The sequence below is a fragment of the Rhinolophus sinicus genome, linkage group LG13 (assembly GCF_036562045.2).
Source record: "Rhinolophus sinicus isolate RSC01 linkage group LG13, ASM3656204v1, whole genome shotgun sequence".
NCBI classification, from domain to species: Eukaryota; Metazoa; Chordata; class Mammalia; order Chiroptera; family Rhinolophidae; genus Rhinolophus; species Rhinolophus sinicus.
Window position 1 is genome coordinate 38,054,918 of NC_133762.1, and position 16,941 is coordinate 38,071,858.

The 16,941-nt window shown below is 52.4% G+C and overlaps 1 protein-coding gene across 1 annotated transcript; it reads right to left on the bottom strand.

The window, feature by feature from the left end:
• Positions 1-242: 242 nt before the first annotated feature.
• On the bottom strand, positions 243-16,567 carry BPIFB2 (BPI fold containing family B member 2). Its single transcript, XM_019715877.2, has 15 exons — positions 16,459-16,567; positions 14,045-14,138; positions 12,488-12,592; positions 11,665-11,811; positions 10,828-10,888; positions 9,322-9,382; positions 5,563-5,654; positions 5,136-5,321; positions 4,852-4,905; positions 4,107-4,281; positions 3,567-3,630; positions 3,345-3,390; positions 2,532-2,595; positions 2,083-2,159; positions 243-521 (listed from the first exon to the last, which is right to left on the bottom strand). Exons 1-15 carry the CDS (start codon positions 16,565-16,567, stop codon positions 480-482), a joined length of 1,377 nt encoding a protein of 458 aa, XP_019571436.2. The 3' UTR covers positions 243-479.
• Between the last annotated feature and the right edge of the window lie 374 nt (positions 16,568-16,941).

Below are 16,941 nucleotides of genomic sequence, written 5' to 3' on the forward strand. Positions count from 1 at the left end.
GATGGAGTGAACAGATAAGGTCAACAGAGATGTGGTCACATCTTCTTCCTCTCCCAGGCAGCTTTGGTGGCTCCAGGGACAGGCAGGACCCAGGGACAGCATGTGGGGAACTGGCCTTAGGTATGCAGAGAGTTCACTGGGGCTGGCTGGAAGTCACAGCTCAGAGACGGTGTTTAATGCAAGAAAGAACAGGTCTGTACAGCCTGGAGGAGTGATTTGCTCCCCACAATGAGGGGGATGAAAGAAGGAGGTGGGGGAGGTGAGAGAAGAGGGAGGGGAGAAGCAGGGGAAGGACAGGATGGGAGGAAGTGGAGGAGGGGAACCCATGCACGCAGTGAAGATTAAACAGCCCAGCTGGGCCATCCAGCTTGCTGGAGATGACGAAGTGTGGCTCTGCCTCAGTTTCCCAAGTGTCTTGAGGCAAGAGGGTCTCCAGAGCAGGGAGCTGGCCCACTCTTAGCTCTCCCAGTGGTCCCGCCTCAGCGCTGATAAAGGAGTCCACTGGATACCACCACATAGCCCTGAAAGGCAAAGAAAACCATGGGCCAGGTCAGAGGCCACACAAGGACTGGTAGGACCCCCCAGCCACCCCATCAGCCTGGCTCTAAATTCATGCTCTGCCATTCTTGCTGTGTGTCCTGAGGACAGTCCTTTGCCTCTCTGAGCTCAGTTTCCTGCTCTGTCACTTGGAGATGGTAACAGCACCCACCTCAAAAAGCTACTATGAGGATGCAGTGAGATCACGCAGGCAGAGCCCTCAGCATGGTGCCCGCTTTGATGCGTGCTCCGAACATGGTTGGTGCCACCACTTTTTTATGACTGGGACTCCAAACCACTGAGTGTCTTCTCCAAGTCCAAGTCTCCCCAGTAGAGCCAGGCATCCCCCACGTGTCCCTTCCTCTCTGCATTGCGCTGCAGAAATGCCCTGCAGGGCCTGCTGACCTGTCATTCATTCAGTCAACGAGTTTTCATTGAGCCTCTACAAGCCAAACCCTGTACCAGGTACTGAGGACCCAGCAGAGAACAAGCTACACCTTGTCCCTGCCCACGTGTAACCCCTACATGGTCCAACGCGGTAGCCATTAGTCACAGTGGCTAATTACATTTAGGTGAAATGAAATTTAATTTAATTTAAAATTCAGCTCCTTAGTTGCACTGGCCACATTTCAAGTACCCAGTAGCCACATGTGTCCAGTGGCTGGACAGTGCAGAGGTCCATCCTTGCAGGAAGTTCTACTGGACGGTGCTGGTCTAAAGACTTTTAACTTCGGACCCAACTGGCTGGATTTGTGAATGTCAAGGTGGGTCAGCCACTGACCATGCCTGCTTGGGGATGTCTTGGGGAAATTCCCACTAGTAACTCTGACTCCTCCATGTGCCTGTTCTTCCTTCTTAGGGCGGTGGGTATCCCCAGTACCTTGGGACCATAGTTCTTAAGCAACAAGGGCATCCTTCCTGGAAAGACATCAGTGGAGGGGTATGAATAACACTCAGACGTTGGGCTGGAGGGTCCTTGGCTGAGCTTTATGTCCTATGCATGTCTTGTTGAGTGAATTCGGAAGAATATTTCCTTTTTATATCCCAAGTGAAACAGAAGGAAGTTGTAGAATCTCACCTTGGGCAATGGTTGTGATTGAATTTCACCCTGGGCCCACAATTTCTGATCAGCGAAAGTGATTTTAGAAGGGTCAGGAAGCCCCTTCCCCCATTCAGCCTGCAGAGGTTTGTGTACAAAGCTGGAAGGACCCCCTTCTGCCATCCTCCCCCAGACACCAAAGGGGCTGTGCCTACCCCAGAGTACAGAATCAAGGGATAATTAAAGGCTCTTGAGTGTGGCTTGGTGTGATATTTGATGAGGACTCAAGAGTGGGTGAAACCCTCCCACCAGTGGCTCTCGACATCCTGAATTTTGCATTCATGGCATGGTCTTGGCAGGAGCAGGGGGCACCCCCAGGCCTGGCTGACTCCTAGGCCCCACTGTTCACACTAGTAGGGAGAGAGAGAGGTGACCCCCACCTCTCTGAGCCCAGCCTCCTACCAAGGGTGGAGGAGGCCCCTCTGGTCACACCTACAGACTCTCACCTCAAGGACAAAGACCTCAGGGGTAACGTAGTGGAGGTTGACCACATTGGGGAGGGCAACCCCCATGCCCAGGAGAGCTGCAGGAAGGAAAGGAGTAAACAAGTTCAGCTGGGAGGCGGTGCCAGAGCACCACGTGGAGCGCAGCCAGTGCCAAAGTCCTCTGTGCATCGTGACACTGAGTTCCAGACACCCAGGAGGAGGCGGCCATTATTATCACACCCACTTTACAGAATGGAAAACTGAGGCCTAGGGAGGGAAAGGAACTTAGCTAAGATCATACAGTTGCTAAACAGCCAAACCAAGATGTGCCCACAGGCAGCTGGATTCCACAGGCCACCCTCTTAACCTGTGAGCCTGAGCGGCGGGAAGGGGGCTGGGACTGAGCCTGGAGTGGGTGTAGCGCAGGAGGGGAACAGCGGGGCCATCCTGGGGTGGAGGGCAGAGCTCACCATTGAGGTGGTCCAGCAGCGGCTTCTCAAACACGGTGCCCACAAGTGCACGCAGCTGATCCGTCTGCAGCCACGGAGCCAGGGAGATGGGCAACCAAAGGCCCACCCCATTGAGGGGCCGGGAGAAATGGACAGGCAGGCCACATAGACACACAGATGGCAGAGGCACAAGGGCAGGGAGGAGAGCAGGTCAGCCCTGTTCTGGCTTCAAGCAGAGCCCAACAACCTCCTGCGGCCAGATCAGCCTTCTGAGGTCAGGTGCCCAGGAACTGCTCGCCTGAGGGGAGGTGTGAAAAGCCAGCAGCCGGCTGACTGACACAGTGTAACCAAAAGGTGGCTGGCAGACTGCCTGATGCCAGGAGGCTGGCTGCCCTGTTGGTGCTGAACGATGGACACATGGGCTGACCATGGATAGACTGATGGGGATACTGACTGACAGGCCAACCAACAAAGGCTGATGATGGTGACTCAGCCATGTCATATGACCAAAGGCACAGCAACGCAGTCTGACGCTGACTTGTCTGATTATCAGTGGTCTCAGTGATTCTTGGCTGGTGAGGCACTGACCACCAGGCAGGATGGCAGGCAGGCCAGGCTGACTGACCCCACTGAAGAACCAAGGCTGACTGACCAGCTGACCAGCGGACAGAGCCTGGGAAAGACTGACTATCAACGGGTGGGTCCACTGACTGACCACTGTCCTAAAGCACCCCAGGAGGAAGCCTGGTTATGGCAGCATATACAGGTTTCCCCAGGCCCAAGGCCTGCCCTACCCGGTGAGGGCGGCTCTGGAGGCCCCAGCCCCACACTCACATCAATGAAGCCCACATTGGAGGAGGCCACGGTGAGCTGGACTTCCCTGAAAGGGAAGCAGGAGAGTTAGAGACAGGACCCAGTGCCCACCCCCAGCCCCCAGTACTGCACCTGTATTCCAACCTCCTCTGACCCTGTGACTGGTGGCACCGTGATGGGTGGTTGAGGGCCCACTGTACAGAGAGACACACTGAGGCTGCTGGGTCCAGGGGCCTTGCTTACCCTAGCACAGACGTGGTCCCCTGCAGCTTCGCTTTGGACACAGAGAGCTGGAGGCTGAGGTTCACTCCCTGGACATGTGGGGAGATCAGGGTCAAAAGGTACAAAGCCACGTGGGCGCTTTCAGCTGGCCACCGGTGACCCCCGCCTCCCACCCGTCCCCCCACTCATTCAGGTGTTTGTGCATCACAGGCCAGTGTGGGAGGTGAACAATAACCAAAGTAACCAAACAGGATGCTTTCAGAGAGTAGTAGGAGCCACAAAGGCAGAGTGGTGGCATGGAAAGGGTTAATGAGGACCATCTTTCTCAGGGTTTAAGCTGAGACCTGAAAGATGAGGAGAGGCCAGTCATGCCAAGAGCCAGGGAAAGAGTCCCTACGAACAGGGTACAACATGTGCAAAGGCAGGGATGTCCCGGCACATTAAAGGAAGAGCAAGGAGACCAGTGCGGACAGAACAAAACAAGTGAGAAGAGTGAGGCAGGAAGCGAGGTCTACTTGAGAGTTGCCACCCTCCCAGACAGCCCCACGCAGCCCACTTCACTCACCACATTGAGGGAGAAAAGGGACTGGAAAGCCGAGTTGGAGGCCACAGCCAGCACTTCCACGAAAGGCTGCAGCCACAGTGTGGCGTTGTTGGTATGGAGCGTGACCACCGGCGTGGTACCCAGCCTCACCTTGAGCACCATGGGCATGGGATTGGGGAACTGGCGCGCCACCTGGGGAAGCGGAGAGGGAGAAAGGAAGGAGGGCACCTGGAGACAAAGCCTAGATGGTCTCTGTCTGTACTTGTCATTCCTCTGCTGTTGATCAAGCCACCCTTTGTACCTGACTAGCCCACAGAGATGGGGCCACCACAGGCCCCTGCCCTCGGGGATACCCCGTCTGGGATAATAGGCGTGAAAACAGGCATAGCCTGTGTGGTCTGTGCTAAAAGGGAGGGACACTCAGGGGCCATGGGAGCTCAGGGAGTCTCCTAGACCAGACTAGGGGTTTGGGCCTCCCCTAGGAGGTAATCCCCAAGCTTGCTCTTGAAGATGCATAAGGGAAAGGAAGCAGAAAGAACACCCCAAGCAGAGGGCAGTGCTTGAGCATTTTTCCACAGAGAAAAGAAAGTAGCGTGATGTGGGCAAGCGGGGCCATCCCTGCGATGGAAGGGGTGCAGATGAAAGAGTAGATGCTGAACCCCTCTTGGGACAGGTATGAGTCAGCAGAAATCCTACAACCCAGAGAGCGTCCCAGCCCAATCCTGGTTCTTGGCTCCTGATATGACCAGAAATGTCACCAACCTCAGGGATGAGTTGGCCCAGCATGGAAGTGTTCAGCGGGTTGTCATCTGACTTCTGAAATCAAAACCCCCTCAACACCATGACTGGCTTTAGGGCACCACTCCCCAAGCTAGACCACCTCTTGCCTCCCCCAAACTCTCGTTTAACCCTTCAAACAGCCACCCTGTGGCCCCAAAATTCCAGCCGCCCCACCCACCCCCAGTTGGGCCTCGGTGGGCTCTCCCCTGGCTGGGCCACACGGTGCGCCTGCCCCATGTGCCCCAGGCAGCAGGTCCGGCCCTCACCAGCTGCCCTGTGATGTCCATGTTGAGGGCACCAGCCTTCTGCATCAGCAGCAGGGCAGAGTCAAACAGGTCCTGGGAGAGACCCACGGTTGCCATGGCACTGTTGGTGCCCACATGCTCTGGCAGCGTGAAGGGGGTGGCATTCACAGGCAGGACAATAGGCTTGCCCAGCAGGAAAAGAACAGCCTATGGGGAGGTGGGGGAGAGGGAGACAAGCAGTGGGGCATCAGTAGGGAGGTGACTCCATCATAGAACCGGGGCTCTGAGATGCCACCCACCCCAAGATGCCATATGTCCAGTCTCACACCTGGAATGCTGTTCCAGCTTCTCTCCCCTCAACTTCCCTGCTCCTTTAAAAACCATCCAGAACATCAAGGACTCCAGAGGCAATAAGCCTCCAGCTCTGGGCTGACAAGGAGGAACTTACGTTGATATCCAAGGAAATGTATTCCTTAGTGATGTTGGGCGCACTGATCATGTAATAGCGAATCTGGGACTCAGGACCCACAGGGTTGAGGCCTAAATGAAAGCAGAATAAAGAAGAAAAGATGGCACACTTAGCATCATCTACCAGTACCTCATTTATGCAGGAAAATCAGTTATCTGACGAGGTTGGTTAGCCAGACCCAGGCCAAGAAAAAGAGAGGGGGAAAGATTCTCGAGGAAGCAAACTGAAGTTGCAAAGTGCACACACCCAAAGTTCAGGCAGTCACAACCTGTGGACTCTTAGTTTAGACACAATTCTCACAATTTTGGTTTCTGCTTTCCCATTGGATAGAAGACTAGAGACCCCAAATTAGAAGGAAGGAGAAGGGTCACACTAGGCACAAACACCCCCTGTCAAAGGCAAGAAAGAACCACAGAAAAAGAAGGAAGCTCACATTTACCAAGGTCCAGATATTTGACTTATACTGCTGTCTCATTCAGTCGTCACCACAGTCCTGTAAGTGTAGGAGCCCATTTTACACACACACACACACACACACACACACACACACACACACACAGTATCACAATGCCTCCTACAGAAACTCAGAAGGCACAGGCCCCTGGGTCATTCAATGTAGAGCACAGCAGTGCCTGCACCCCAAAGACCCTTTAAGGTAGGTGCATCTGAGGGCCCAATTCCTACATGGCGGGTTCCCCCAAGGCTCAGAATATTCTGACTGAGAAGGTTACAAAGCATGAATCACTTTCAGGAACCATATCTCTGGTCATGGCAAAGTTAGACAACCTGGCAGGTGAAGGCTCCACCCCACTGTCAGGAAAGCCAGTGGCTCCTCCCCCAAAGACTCAGGAGAACAGGTTTTAGTGCAAGTGTGTGTCCATTTCAATGTCTTTCTGATTTTCTATTGTCTCTTCTGGATTTAATTTTATTTTCTCTAATATTTTGGAAATTTCTTATAATTGTAAAAGCAGTATAATATGATCAGTGGTTGTCAAAGATTGGGGAGGGAAAAGGGGGGCAGCTCAAAGGAATTTTAGGGGCTGGTGGAATGTTCTGTATCTTGAGTGTGGTGGTAGTTACATGACTGTATGCATTTGTTAAAACTCACAGAAGACACTAAAAAGGGTGAATTACTCTATGTCTTAAAAATGAATAAAAACATTCAAAATTTTAAAATGATAATACCTAGTCATTGTGGACATATAGAAAAATTTTTTGAAGATGGAAGTAATATAACCTTGAATCTAATTTCTTTTTCAGTATTTTCTTATACAAAAATAAACTTTTCCTTCTCTCTCTCTCTCTGTCTCTCTCTCTCTCTCTCTCTAAAACTGGAGTAAAGCTATATATAGCTTTGGTCCTTCTTTTTTTTTCTTTACAGAATGACATTATACCTTAGTTAAGAGAACAGGCTCTCAAGGCAAACTGCCTCAGTTTCTTCATCTGTAAAATGGAGCTAAGGACACTACAGTAAATATTAGCTTTTATTATATTGTATTTTTCCAGGCATGTTGCTTGGTGATTAAACGCCCCTTTAAACTATGCTTTTTAATGGCTCCTGTCACTCCATGCTCTAGGTGTACATGACTCATGTAAATAGTCTCCCAAGGCTGGACACTTAGATTTCTTTTACTTGGCTTTTTTAATTCCTCAAGACACAAGAAAGGGCTGGTTTTTGGTATGAACCCAATTACAAGGAATCTTAAAGGAGAAAACACTGCTGAGAAGGAAGAAGGGAAGGACTAACATCTGTTGAGCCTATTGTGCCCCAGGCACTTAACCTGTGCTTATAGCAACCCATGGGATAAGCAGGGATTTTGATCCCCATTTTTTGGATTGGAATGGTTAGGCTCAGAGAGATGGAGTTACTTCCCTAAGGTCACAGAGCAAGTGAGCAGCAGGGCCAGACTTTAACCTCATGTCCTTTGTTTCCAAATCCAGTTTCCTTGACCTCTTGGTGCCTCTTATTAAGGTAATATAGGGGTTGGGCAGTGAGGGGAGTGGGGGAAATCAAGGAATATTCCCCAGACAAGCTGACTTTGAACTGGGCTATGAAATGTGGGCAGAGCAGTGGGTAGATGTGAGGAGGAGAAAACCAGGGTGAGCTGGTTCATGGGTAGCTCTAGCACCATGCTGAGGATTTCAGAGTCAGAGCTTCTGGTTTTCCCACCTACAAATTGGGGATGATGATGTCATGTCACAGGACTGTTGTTAGAAGTTTGCACGAGAAAGCCAAAGCTGCCTTAATATCAAAATATTCACTGAAAAACTCTCCACTATGGATAAAGGTAGACCCTGCCAGGCATCCCTCCTGGCTTAATGCCAGCCTGCTGCCTCCCCAAATCCTGTCCCACACCCCCACACACCTGTCCCAGACTGTTAGAAGCAAACCCCTGACTCAAAGGCAAAGCCAATGGATTGATTGCAAAGTGCAACTGCCAACAGTCACCAGCTCTGGATCTCACAAAGTCAATGACAGCGGCGTGGGAGAAACACTAGACTCCCAGGCAAAGCAAACAGATAAGAGAAGGTGTGCTTCAAACAGGAGCAGCTTCCAAACAGGCTTGTGAGAAAACAGAGGAAGCCCTGGATGATGCTCAGGGCTCACCGAGAACGTATCACCCCCAAATCTACAGAATATATTCTTTGATCAGTCTGTGGAAGGGTGGGGAATTGCCAGTGTATTTGGTAAATACTGATAAACACATACATTGCTAAAAAGAAGCTGAACTACTTTCATAGCTTTTAGTTTCCTGTTGTAAGATGAAGTGCTGATAGAGCCTCGTTTGGGACGCACTGCGGCCACAGCTCTAAGTGGACTAGCTGCAAGCACCTGGGACCCCACCTGCGTCTGTGGTAGTGGAGGAAGGTGTGTGGGCGGGGCGAGGTGACCAATGACTGATGGGAGTGAGTAGATGTATACCCCAGCTCCTGCCCCTGGGAGCTTGTTAACAGTGTTCTTCTCAGTCTCCAAGAGCCCCCCAGTGGGAGTGAGCCCCAGGAGCCCACAGCAGTGTAGCTGCTCATTAACACACCTTCCGTCCCTGTCTCACTGCTTCCCTCCCCACCCAGTGGCCCCTAGGACCACGCCCATTTGAGCCACTTGCCCTAACATCCTCATCTCAGGGGCCGTTTCTGGGGGATTAGCTAAGATAGTAACCTTCTCCTAGTATATTCTTAGTACTCCTTGGATAATGGGGACCCCCTGAAAAATCCAGAGGTGGGACATGCCTGATGGAAGATGGAGAGGAGAGAGAGCCTTGACTCTGGGTGGTGGGTGGTCCCTGAGAAGGGAAACAGAAGCAAAGGCACTTGGGAGCAGAAGAGCTTGCGTTCTGTCAAGGACATGTTGAGTGGGAGAAGCCTGTGGGACTTCCAGGAGGAGGTATCCGGAAGGAAATGGAATATAAGGGTCTGAGCCCTGAATGGAGGGGAAAGGGAGAGAGTCTGACAAAGAATGTAAGAGATAAGGGAGCAAAACCAGAGGAGGAGGGGGGCCTCTGAATCTCCAGGCATGTATTCCCCCTACACACACACACACACACACACACACACACACACACACACTAAACATTCTGAGATGTGGTTCTAGAATTCAGAGATTCACAGAATTCGTCAATAATTGTTCAGTCATCCTACATTGACCTCCCAGGGATCTACCATTATCCAGAGGGGGACTTAAATGGTCTTGGGGACCCCAGAGTTCTCTTCCCCTCTCCCTGGGCTCCCAAGTCTTACCAATTAAAGTGCCCAGGTGGACGTTGAGGCCCTGCACCAGGTTGGAGATGCCCAGGCACAGCTGCAGCAAGACAGAGGAGCAGGGTTAGGGTGGCACTCAGCGCTGGGGGGGCAAGGCTGGGACGATCCAGGATCCCTGTCTAAAAGCCTCCCCCAACCTAGACATCAAGGCCTGGGATCTCTGCCTTCCTCCACCACCCAGAGGGCATCTTCAGGCACCTCCTCTGAGCACTAGGGTGTCAGAGGGGAAGTTGGGGCCCGTGGGCATTGAGGAAAAAAACAGGGGCCGTGAGACACAGCAGAGGTGGCCACAGGGGGGCCTGGGCAACGAGGCAGGGAGCCTGTTGCATCAAGGCCCAGAGGGCCAGCTGGTGGGAGGGTGCTACCTGAAGTGGAGGCAGGCAGAGGTCAGCAAGCCAGGCCAGGGAAACTGGAGTTCTCCTAGGCACAGTGGCAGCCAAAGAAGCTTATTAAGCTGGGGGTCACTGAGACAGAAAGTGGGGCCGAGGAGAGAATGCAAGGCCAGGGTGGTCACTGTCTGGTCCAGGCAAGAGCTGGTGAGGCTGAGCCAGGTGAGGCCAGGAAGCAGAGGAGTGGACCAGGTCTGGCTATACCGCCTTTAGCCCTTAGGCCTCAGTTTTCTCATCTGCAAGACGGGAGTGCTGAGGCGTGCCTACAGGTGGGTGTGGGACGGATGCAGTGGGTTCATTTGGCCTCCACTACTGCCCCTTAAAGGAGTTGGAGGTGAGGTGGGAAGGGGCAGAGATGGAGAACCAGCTGGCTCCCCCTCGGCAGAAGACCCCTGGCCCCTGGGGCACCATTTCTCACCTAGTCAGCCACAGGCAGCTAAGAACAAGAGCTAAAATAGCAACAAGAACAGCAGCACTCACTCTGCACAAACTGTCCTAAACCCTTCATGGCTGTTAATTTGCTCAACATCAAGCCAGCCTATCAGGATGTTTACTGTGTGCGTTGCCGATGTGGAATCGGGAGCAGTGGGAGGTTAGGCGACCTGTCCAAGGTTCAAGCTGGGAAGGAGCGGAGTCAGGATTCAAAGCCAGGCCCGACCAGACATCGATCTGGTTCCAGTGCCCATGCCCTTGTCCACTTATATGTTGTCTCCTTTTCACGAGCCACATGGGCCCTGAAAGCATTGCCCCCATCTCGCCTTCTAGTATGGAATTAGGGCTGGCCCAAGAGGGCGAGCCTCCCTCCTCTGCCACCACCCCCGAACCCGCCCTTGTTTGAGCCTCCCTGTCACTGCCCTGGACCATCACCCCAGCCTTTTCCCTGCCCTCATGGGAAAATTGGAGGAGCTTCACGAAGGGCCTTCTATAACTAACTAGATAGATAGATGATTGATTGATAGATAGATAGATAGATAGATAGATGATAGATGCATAAGAGCAGTAACCATCCCAATCTCCCCATGCCTGCATCATTCACCACACCTGCTGAGGTAAGCGATGCCCTCCTTCCCGAGAGGTCTGGCAGGGGATCCTTTACCTTGTTACGCAGGACAGCTTTGATGTGCTGCTGTACCCGGACCAGCAGTGCGGGAGTCACGCTAAGGGAGAGACACGGGAAGGACTCCTGAGCTCTAGGTCGATATTTGTGGTCCTGTCTCTCTTGGCAAAGCTGCCAGTGTAATTTATATCCAACTTTTCTCTGGGGAAAAGTCCAGTCCAAAATGCTCAATGACCTCACAGTCAACCCCCGCCCAAGTGTGAGAAAGTGTAGACAAAATGGAGGGGATTCACAGGCAGTGAGTTAGTCAGGATTTAAACCTGGCTCCAGCATTTGCCAGCTGTGTGATCTTAGGCAAGTCACTTAACTGCTCTGTGCCTCCATCAGTTCTCCTGTAAAATGGGGGAAATACTTACACCCTCCTGGCAGGATTATTGTGAGACAATGCTCAGAAAGGGCCTGGAACGTGAGCAGCACACAGCAGGTGCTCTGGAAGCGGAAGCTGCTGTCAGCATTAGATGAGGACATGAGACGCCACCTCATACGGTAACAGTTTGGCAGGTCCCAGCCCCCTGGGCCTCAGACTCCCTATCTCTGCAGAGAGGGGGAGCCCTCTGAGGTCCCTAATAGAGGCATGAGCCCAGAATCCCTTCCTGAATAGTACATTAAATGCTATTGTGCATTGTCACACGGTGAGGACACAGGCTCTGGCTGCACACTCACTGTGTGACCTCAGGCAAGTCCCTACCCCTCTCTGAGCCTCAGTCTGCTCAGCCATAAACCAGGTGTAATAATGGGGGTCTCAGACCCATTGTGGCAATTGGACGAAGGCTTGAGTAGGAAGGTGAAGAAATGGCACCACAGCCTAGCACCCACCTGTGATTGCCATGCAACACAATGGCATTGCTGAGGAGTGAGAGGCAAGTGGAAATGCTGACCACGGGGGTTCCAATGGAGCCCTGGTCCACGCGGGCATCGGCCAGCAGTACCATGGGAAGGATCAGCTCCAGCGGCTCTGGGACTCTGCAGGAATGTCAGTCCTGAGCCCCGGCTGCACCGCCCAGCAGAGCCCACCTTGACCAATTCGAGACACTGGAAATCCCCAGCCCATGCCTGCCCTACACTTGACACAGGCAGGACCCCCACTCAGCATGAAATGGTCGCATCTGAGTGGACCCCCAAACTTCACTTAGGGTCACAGACGTTACAGCACATGGGTATGAACTCTGGCTCCCCATATCCTTTCACTGTGAGACTCTGGGCCAGTCATTCCCCATACTGAGCCTCAGTTTCTTCTTCTGTATAATGGACATAAGGGAGTTTTCTATGAGGTAGTCATGTGAAAACACCCTGCATGGAGCCTGTCCCACAGTAAGCACTTGTAAAATAGCAGTGTGAGGAAACAGGAGTTAAAATAAGAGATCCCTTTGAAGGCCTAGCTCATAGTTTGAAAATTAAATGCATATAAAGTGACTGATGCACAGAAATAATTCTGATAGCTATATTATTGAGTACCTACTATGTGCCTTGCACTGTGAAAGAGGGGATGTAATTGTAATTACAGCAATGAATCCATTCGCTGCAACCCTCATAGCCCTGCTGAGAGGTTTCATCCAACTAAAGGTGTTGGAGAAGTGAAATGACTCTGATCATCCCTGGAAATCCTCCTGACCCTCCCCCAACAAAGAGAGTCACTCACCGAAAGACCTTGAAAGTAAAATTGGCTGCTGCCAACAAGCGTACCCCAAAACCGTCAATGAAGTTTAGGTGGAGGTGGGTCACCTGGACATTCAGAATCTGAATTCTGCAGGATAGGAATAGAGGTGGCAGGGTTTAATGGGGAGCATTAAACCATGGAATCAACTCTGGTGTGGGTGCCCTGAGCCATATCCACACTGTTGATTTTATAAAGGACTTTCTGACTATTGGAACCATGCGATGAGGAATAAGTAGTGAGCTCTCCATCATAGGGGGCATGCAAGCCATGTATGGACAACTAGCTGGCAGGGAAAGTATGCAGAGAGGACCCCAGTGCTGGTTGGGAATTGGTGAGGTGATTTCTCAGCTCTTGGAGGGATTTCAGTATCTGACTGAAGTCTGGACAGCTGGGAAGGTGGGAAAAGAAAGCCTTCAGGACCTACAGAAGGCAGAAATCCCCTCCATAACATTCTAGTCAACAGCTTTGGCTTGTAGCCCTCCAGCAACAGGGAACTCACTCCCTTCAAAGATGCCTATTCTGATTGCTAAGCACTTGCCAACTAATTTTTGATTTCTTTTTTTTTCCTAAAAGAAATTCATTTATTTTCCTGCACAGTAATAGTAGATAGGGATTCAGATACTACAAACTATAAATTTTAAAAGTCACATCAAAAGTCCACCCTCAAACCCTCTCACCGTTAGTATTTGAGTGTCATCCTTCCATAATTCTCCTTAGGATACAAGCTGACCTAGAACCTGTTTTCTTTTCACTCAAAAACCATGCTGGGTGTGTTTCCACAGCAACAAACAAGGACCCTCCGCGCTATAGGCAAACAGTCACTTGCTGAGCAGTGGGGTAGATAGTCCTTTATGTGGCAAGACTACAAATCATTTAGGAACCTCGATTGTTAGGTATTGTTGTCATTCCCAGTTCTCCACCATTATCAACCATGCCATGAGCAGCATTCCACCCCTATCCTAGGGGCCTCAAACTGGGGGGCCGCCTAGCCAGCAGCTTTTTTTACCCACCTGTATTAAATGTTTTTAAATTAGTTGATTTTTTTATATATACTTCTCTTGGGATTCCAGAGAACTGGCATAGTGAGTCTGAGTCCCCACATGGATGGGGACAACTGACCCAACCCCTGGAAGGGTCTGAGTTTGAGACACCCCCACCTACCTCTGTCTTTGAGTCTCCATGCATTACAGGGGGTATGGGGTAAATTTCGCTCAGATTTGAGGCTAAATTCAGTGTCTAGCTTTTGGAAGCAGTAGCCAAGTGTCCTGATAGCCCTGGGGACTCAGAGCCACAGTCTTGGCCCTGGAGGCAGAAATCTATTAATTCAAAGACGCCAGGCCCCCCTGTTTCCACCTTGGTCCCATCTCCTAAATCCTCTGTGACCACTCACCTAGTAGGTGAGAGTATCTAACCTGGTGAAGGAAGCCCTCATCTAGCTGATGGGGAAACGTTCACCTATATACGAGGGTACTTGCTTAGTGGGCTGGGGCATTTTTCCCAGAGGGTGGGAGGACTCACCTGGCAGGCGGGAGCACTCACCTGGTTGGCTGAAGCACCTCTCCTCTCTGGTCCAAGAAATGTGGGACAGTGACCTGCAGGGCCCGCTGCAGAGGGGCTTTCCCAATTTCAGACACTGCAGCCAGAGGAGGGTGCGGTCAGGCTGCCCTCAGGAGCCACCCAGGGAGACCACACCACCCACCATCTGCCCTGCACCCTGAGCAGAGAGGACTCACAGACTGGAAGGGGTGGGCTTGTCCATGGGCACACGGGGGCCAGTTGGCTCCCCACTAGCCCTCCCCGGGTGCGCTCCTCACACCAGGGCTGCAAGGCACGCCTTTCCTCTCTTGCTCTGCCTCTCCAAATCCTACTAGCTACCCCACTCCTCAGAAACAATAACACCCTTTGCCCTTTTGCAAGACTCTGATGGGATCCCACATCCTCTGGAACGTCCCCAAGTCCCCAAGCAGAGGGGACCATGAAACAAGGGTGGGGGGCCTGGGGGTTAGAAGCTGAAGACTCTGGAGCCTCTCAGATTCTGGGTGCAGACCCCAGCTCTTCTACTCACTACCTGTGTGGCTGCTCTGTGCCTCAGTTTCCACGCCTATAAATTTAGTGGTCATAATGGTGTCCATCACATAAGGTTCTTGCCACGGCTCAGGGCACAATCAGTGTTAGCTCTCCCTGTTGCTTTCTATTTTTGTGATAATAATGGCTATCACTTCTATTGGGCCTCCTTTGTGCCAGGCCCTGTTCTGGGGGCTTTGCTTTTCCTCACAATTCTGTCTATGGCACAGGTACTGGATTATGCCCAGTTTACTGAGAAGTGAGGACACGTGGCAAGGGGAAGTCAGATCTGTGTTGAGGCACCTGGCTCCCCAGCCCTTGGACTTCCTCGTGTACCTGTGTTGCTGGGCATAGGGAGATGCTGATGAAACAGGAGTAGAATTAAAATGAGAGGTGGTGGTGCTGCAAGAGAGCGTGGGCTGAGCCAAGAGGCCTGAACTGTGCTCAGACTCACTGTGTAACCTGGGGAAGTGCCTGTGCCTCCCTCGTCCTCAGTTGCCCCAGACCCGAGCATCAAGGTCTTTATGCTCCCAATGCCCCTCTCCAGCCTGACCATCTGTGGCTGAGGCAAGACTCACACCCAGGCCTCTGGACCTGTCTACAGTGCTCCCCAACACAGGGCTTGAACTCTGGGACTTGCAGACAGGGATTTGAAAGACACCATTAAGAAGCCACTCAACCTGGCCTTGAAAAGACCTCTTTCCAGAGGCATAGGGCCTCCTGCCGGGTTTCTGCCAAGAACAAACACAGGCAGGTACACCCGGAGGGCTCTCAGGGGACAAAGGAGCCTCACATGGAACAGGCGGAGAGAGGGTGGCCAGTGGAGGGCAGTGGCCTCATGTCTCTGCCTGTAGGCATCCGTGCGTGGCACCGTGTTCCAGTCACACTCGAACACGGATCACTGACCCCTTTCAGTGCCGGCCCATCTTCCCGGACACAAGGTCCCAGAGGCTGTGTGCGCACCAGGGGCCCTGCTGCTTCTCTGCTGCTTCCCTGTCTCACTGCTTCCTATGTAGCCTGGGCCAATGACAGTCCCTTCTACTGTCTGACCTGCGTCCCTTACACTGTAATCTGAGTTTGGTCTGGCCTCGGGGCAAACAGCTTCTGATTTTTCACCCCTGACCTACCTTCAGTAGGACCCCAAAAGCCTCCCCAGGAGCAGCTGGAAAGGGGGGTTGTGCAGATTTTGTCCCTTCCTGGGCCTAAGTTTTCTCACTGTGCTTTCCCCAGGGGGTGGAGCAGATTCATAGGACAGCAGTCTTGCCCGACATGGGCCCGGTCAGGGGTTGGTTCTTGTCACTGTGAGCAGAGCAGGGACCTATCTCCATGCCCCCTGCTAGACATCCCTTCCCCGCACACGTGTGCACGCAGGCTCCCCACGCACACACATACAGCCAGGCTGTGCAGCCACACCTTTATACACACATCCAGGCACCATGGCACTTGCACATGTGCCCATGGGTAGGCACCCATCCAACACTCAAGTACACACAAGGGTCCATCTCCATGAATTTTCAAGCTCAGACACACACAAGCAAAAGTAGCCACTCAAACCGACCCATGCCCACCTGACTGGACCCGTGAGCGGGCACACTGGAATATGGGACACCGCATACACCCGCATTCAGGAATTCACCTAATAAATGTTTGTTGAGCAGCACTGTGCCAGACTCAGGAATTCACCTAATAAATGTTTGTTGAGCAGCACTGTGCCAGGTGCTGTGTGGGAGCCAGGGACACAGTGACAGAGAAGATCCGGGCCCTCAGGGGGCTTTTGAGTTCACACATACCCATGCACACAGGACTGTACACACACAGGCAAACATGGACTCACGTGCACACACTCATGCACAGAGACACACGGGACAACCCAGCATCATGTCTCTTACCATAACTCAGCACGGCCTTGTTGAGTCTGACCACGGTGCCCGGTATGGAGGCGCCAACCACGGGCAGCAACAGAGCCAACAGCAGGCCCAGCCCGCATGCCCGAGCCATGGCGTCCTGGCCAGTGCCCCTTAAGATCTGTGGGCTGGGGTGGGAACAAGCATCAGAGAACTTGTCCAGAATGCCCCACACACACACACAGCCTGGAGGTCACAAGCTCTGAGTGCTGATCCCGCCCTAACCCCAAGCCCCACATGTCAGTTTAGTATCTCTGCATTGGGAAGAATCGCTTTCCCCTGCCTGCTTCATCAGGAACTATGGAGGGATCCAGTCTGGAAATGGCCTCCAAGGCCCAGAGAAGATATGGCCTTGCCTAAGGCCACACAACAAACTAGAGCTGGTGCAGGACCCAAGCCATGCAGGAGGAAGTTGGTGACACTCTCAGATTGGGAGACTGACGACAGCTTCCTGTCCTAAGGAAAGAG

What these genes read in the sequence shown, in the direction of transcription:
- BPIFB2 (XM_019715877.2), bottom strand. Translation starts at nt 16,567, where the DNA reads ATGGCTCGGGCATGCGGGCTGGGCCTGCTGTTGGCTCTGTTGCTGCCC. An exon ending in CAAGGCCGTGCTGAGTTATG is followed by an intron (nt 14,139 to 16,458) that starts GTAAGAGACATG and finishes CTCTGGCTGCAG; the next exon opens with TGTCTGAAATTGGGAAAGCC. An exon ending in GTGTTGCATGGCAATCACAG is followed by an intron (nt 10,889 to 11,664) that starts GTGGGTGCTAGG and finishes TCTCTCCCTTAG; the next exon opens with CGTGACTCCCGCACTGCTGG.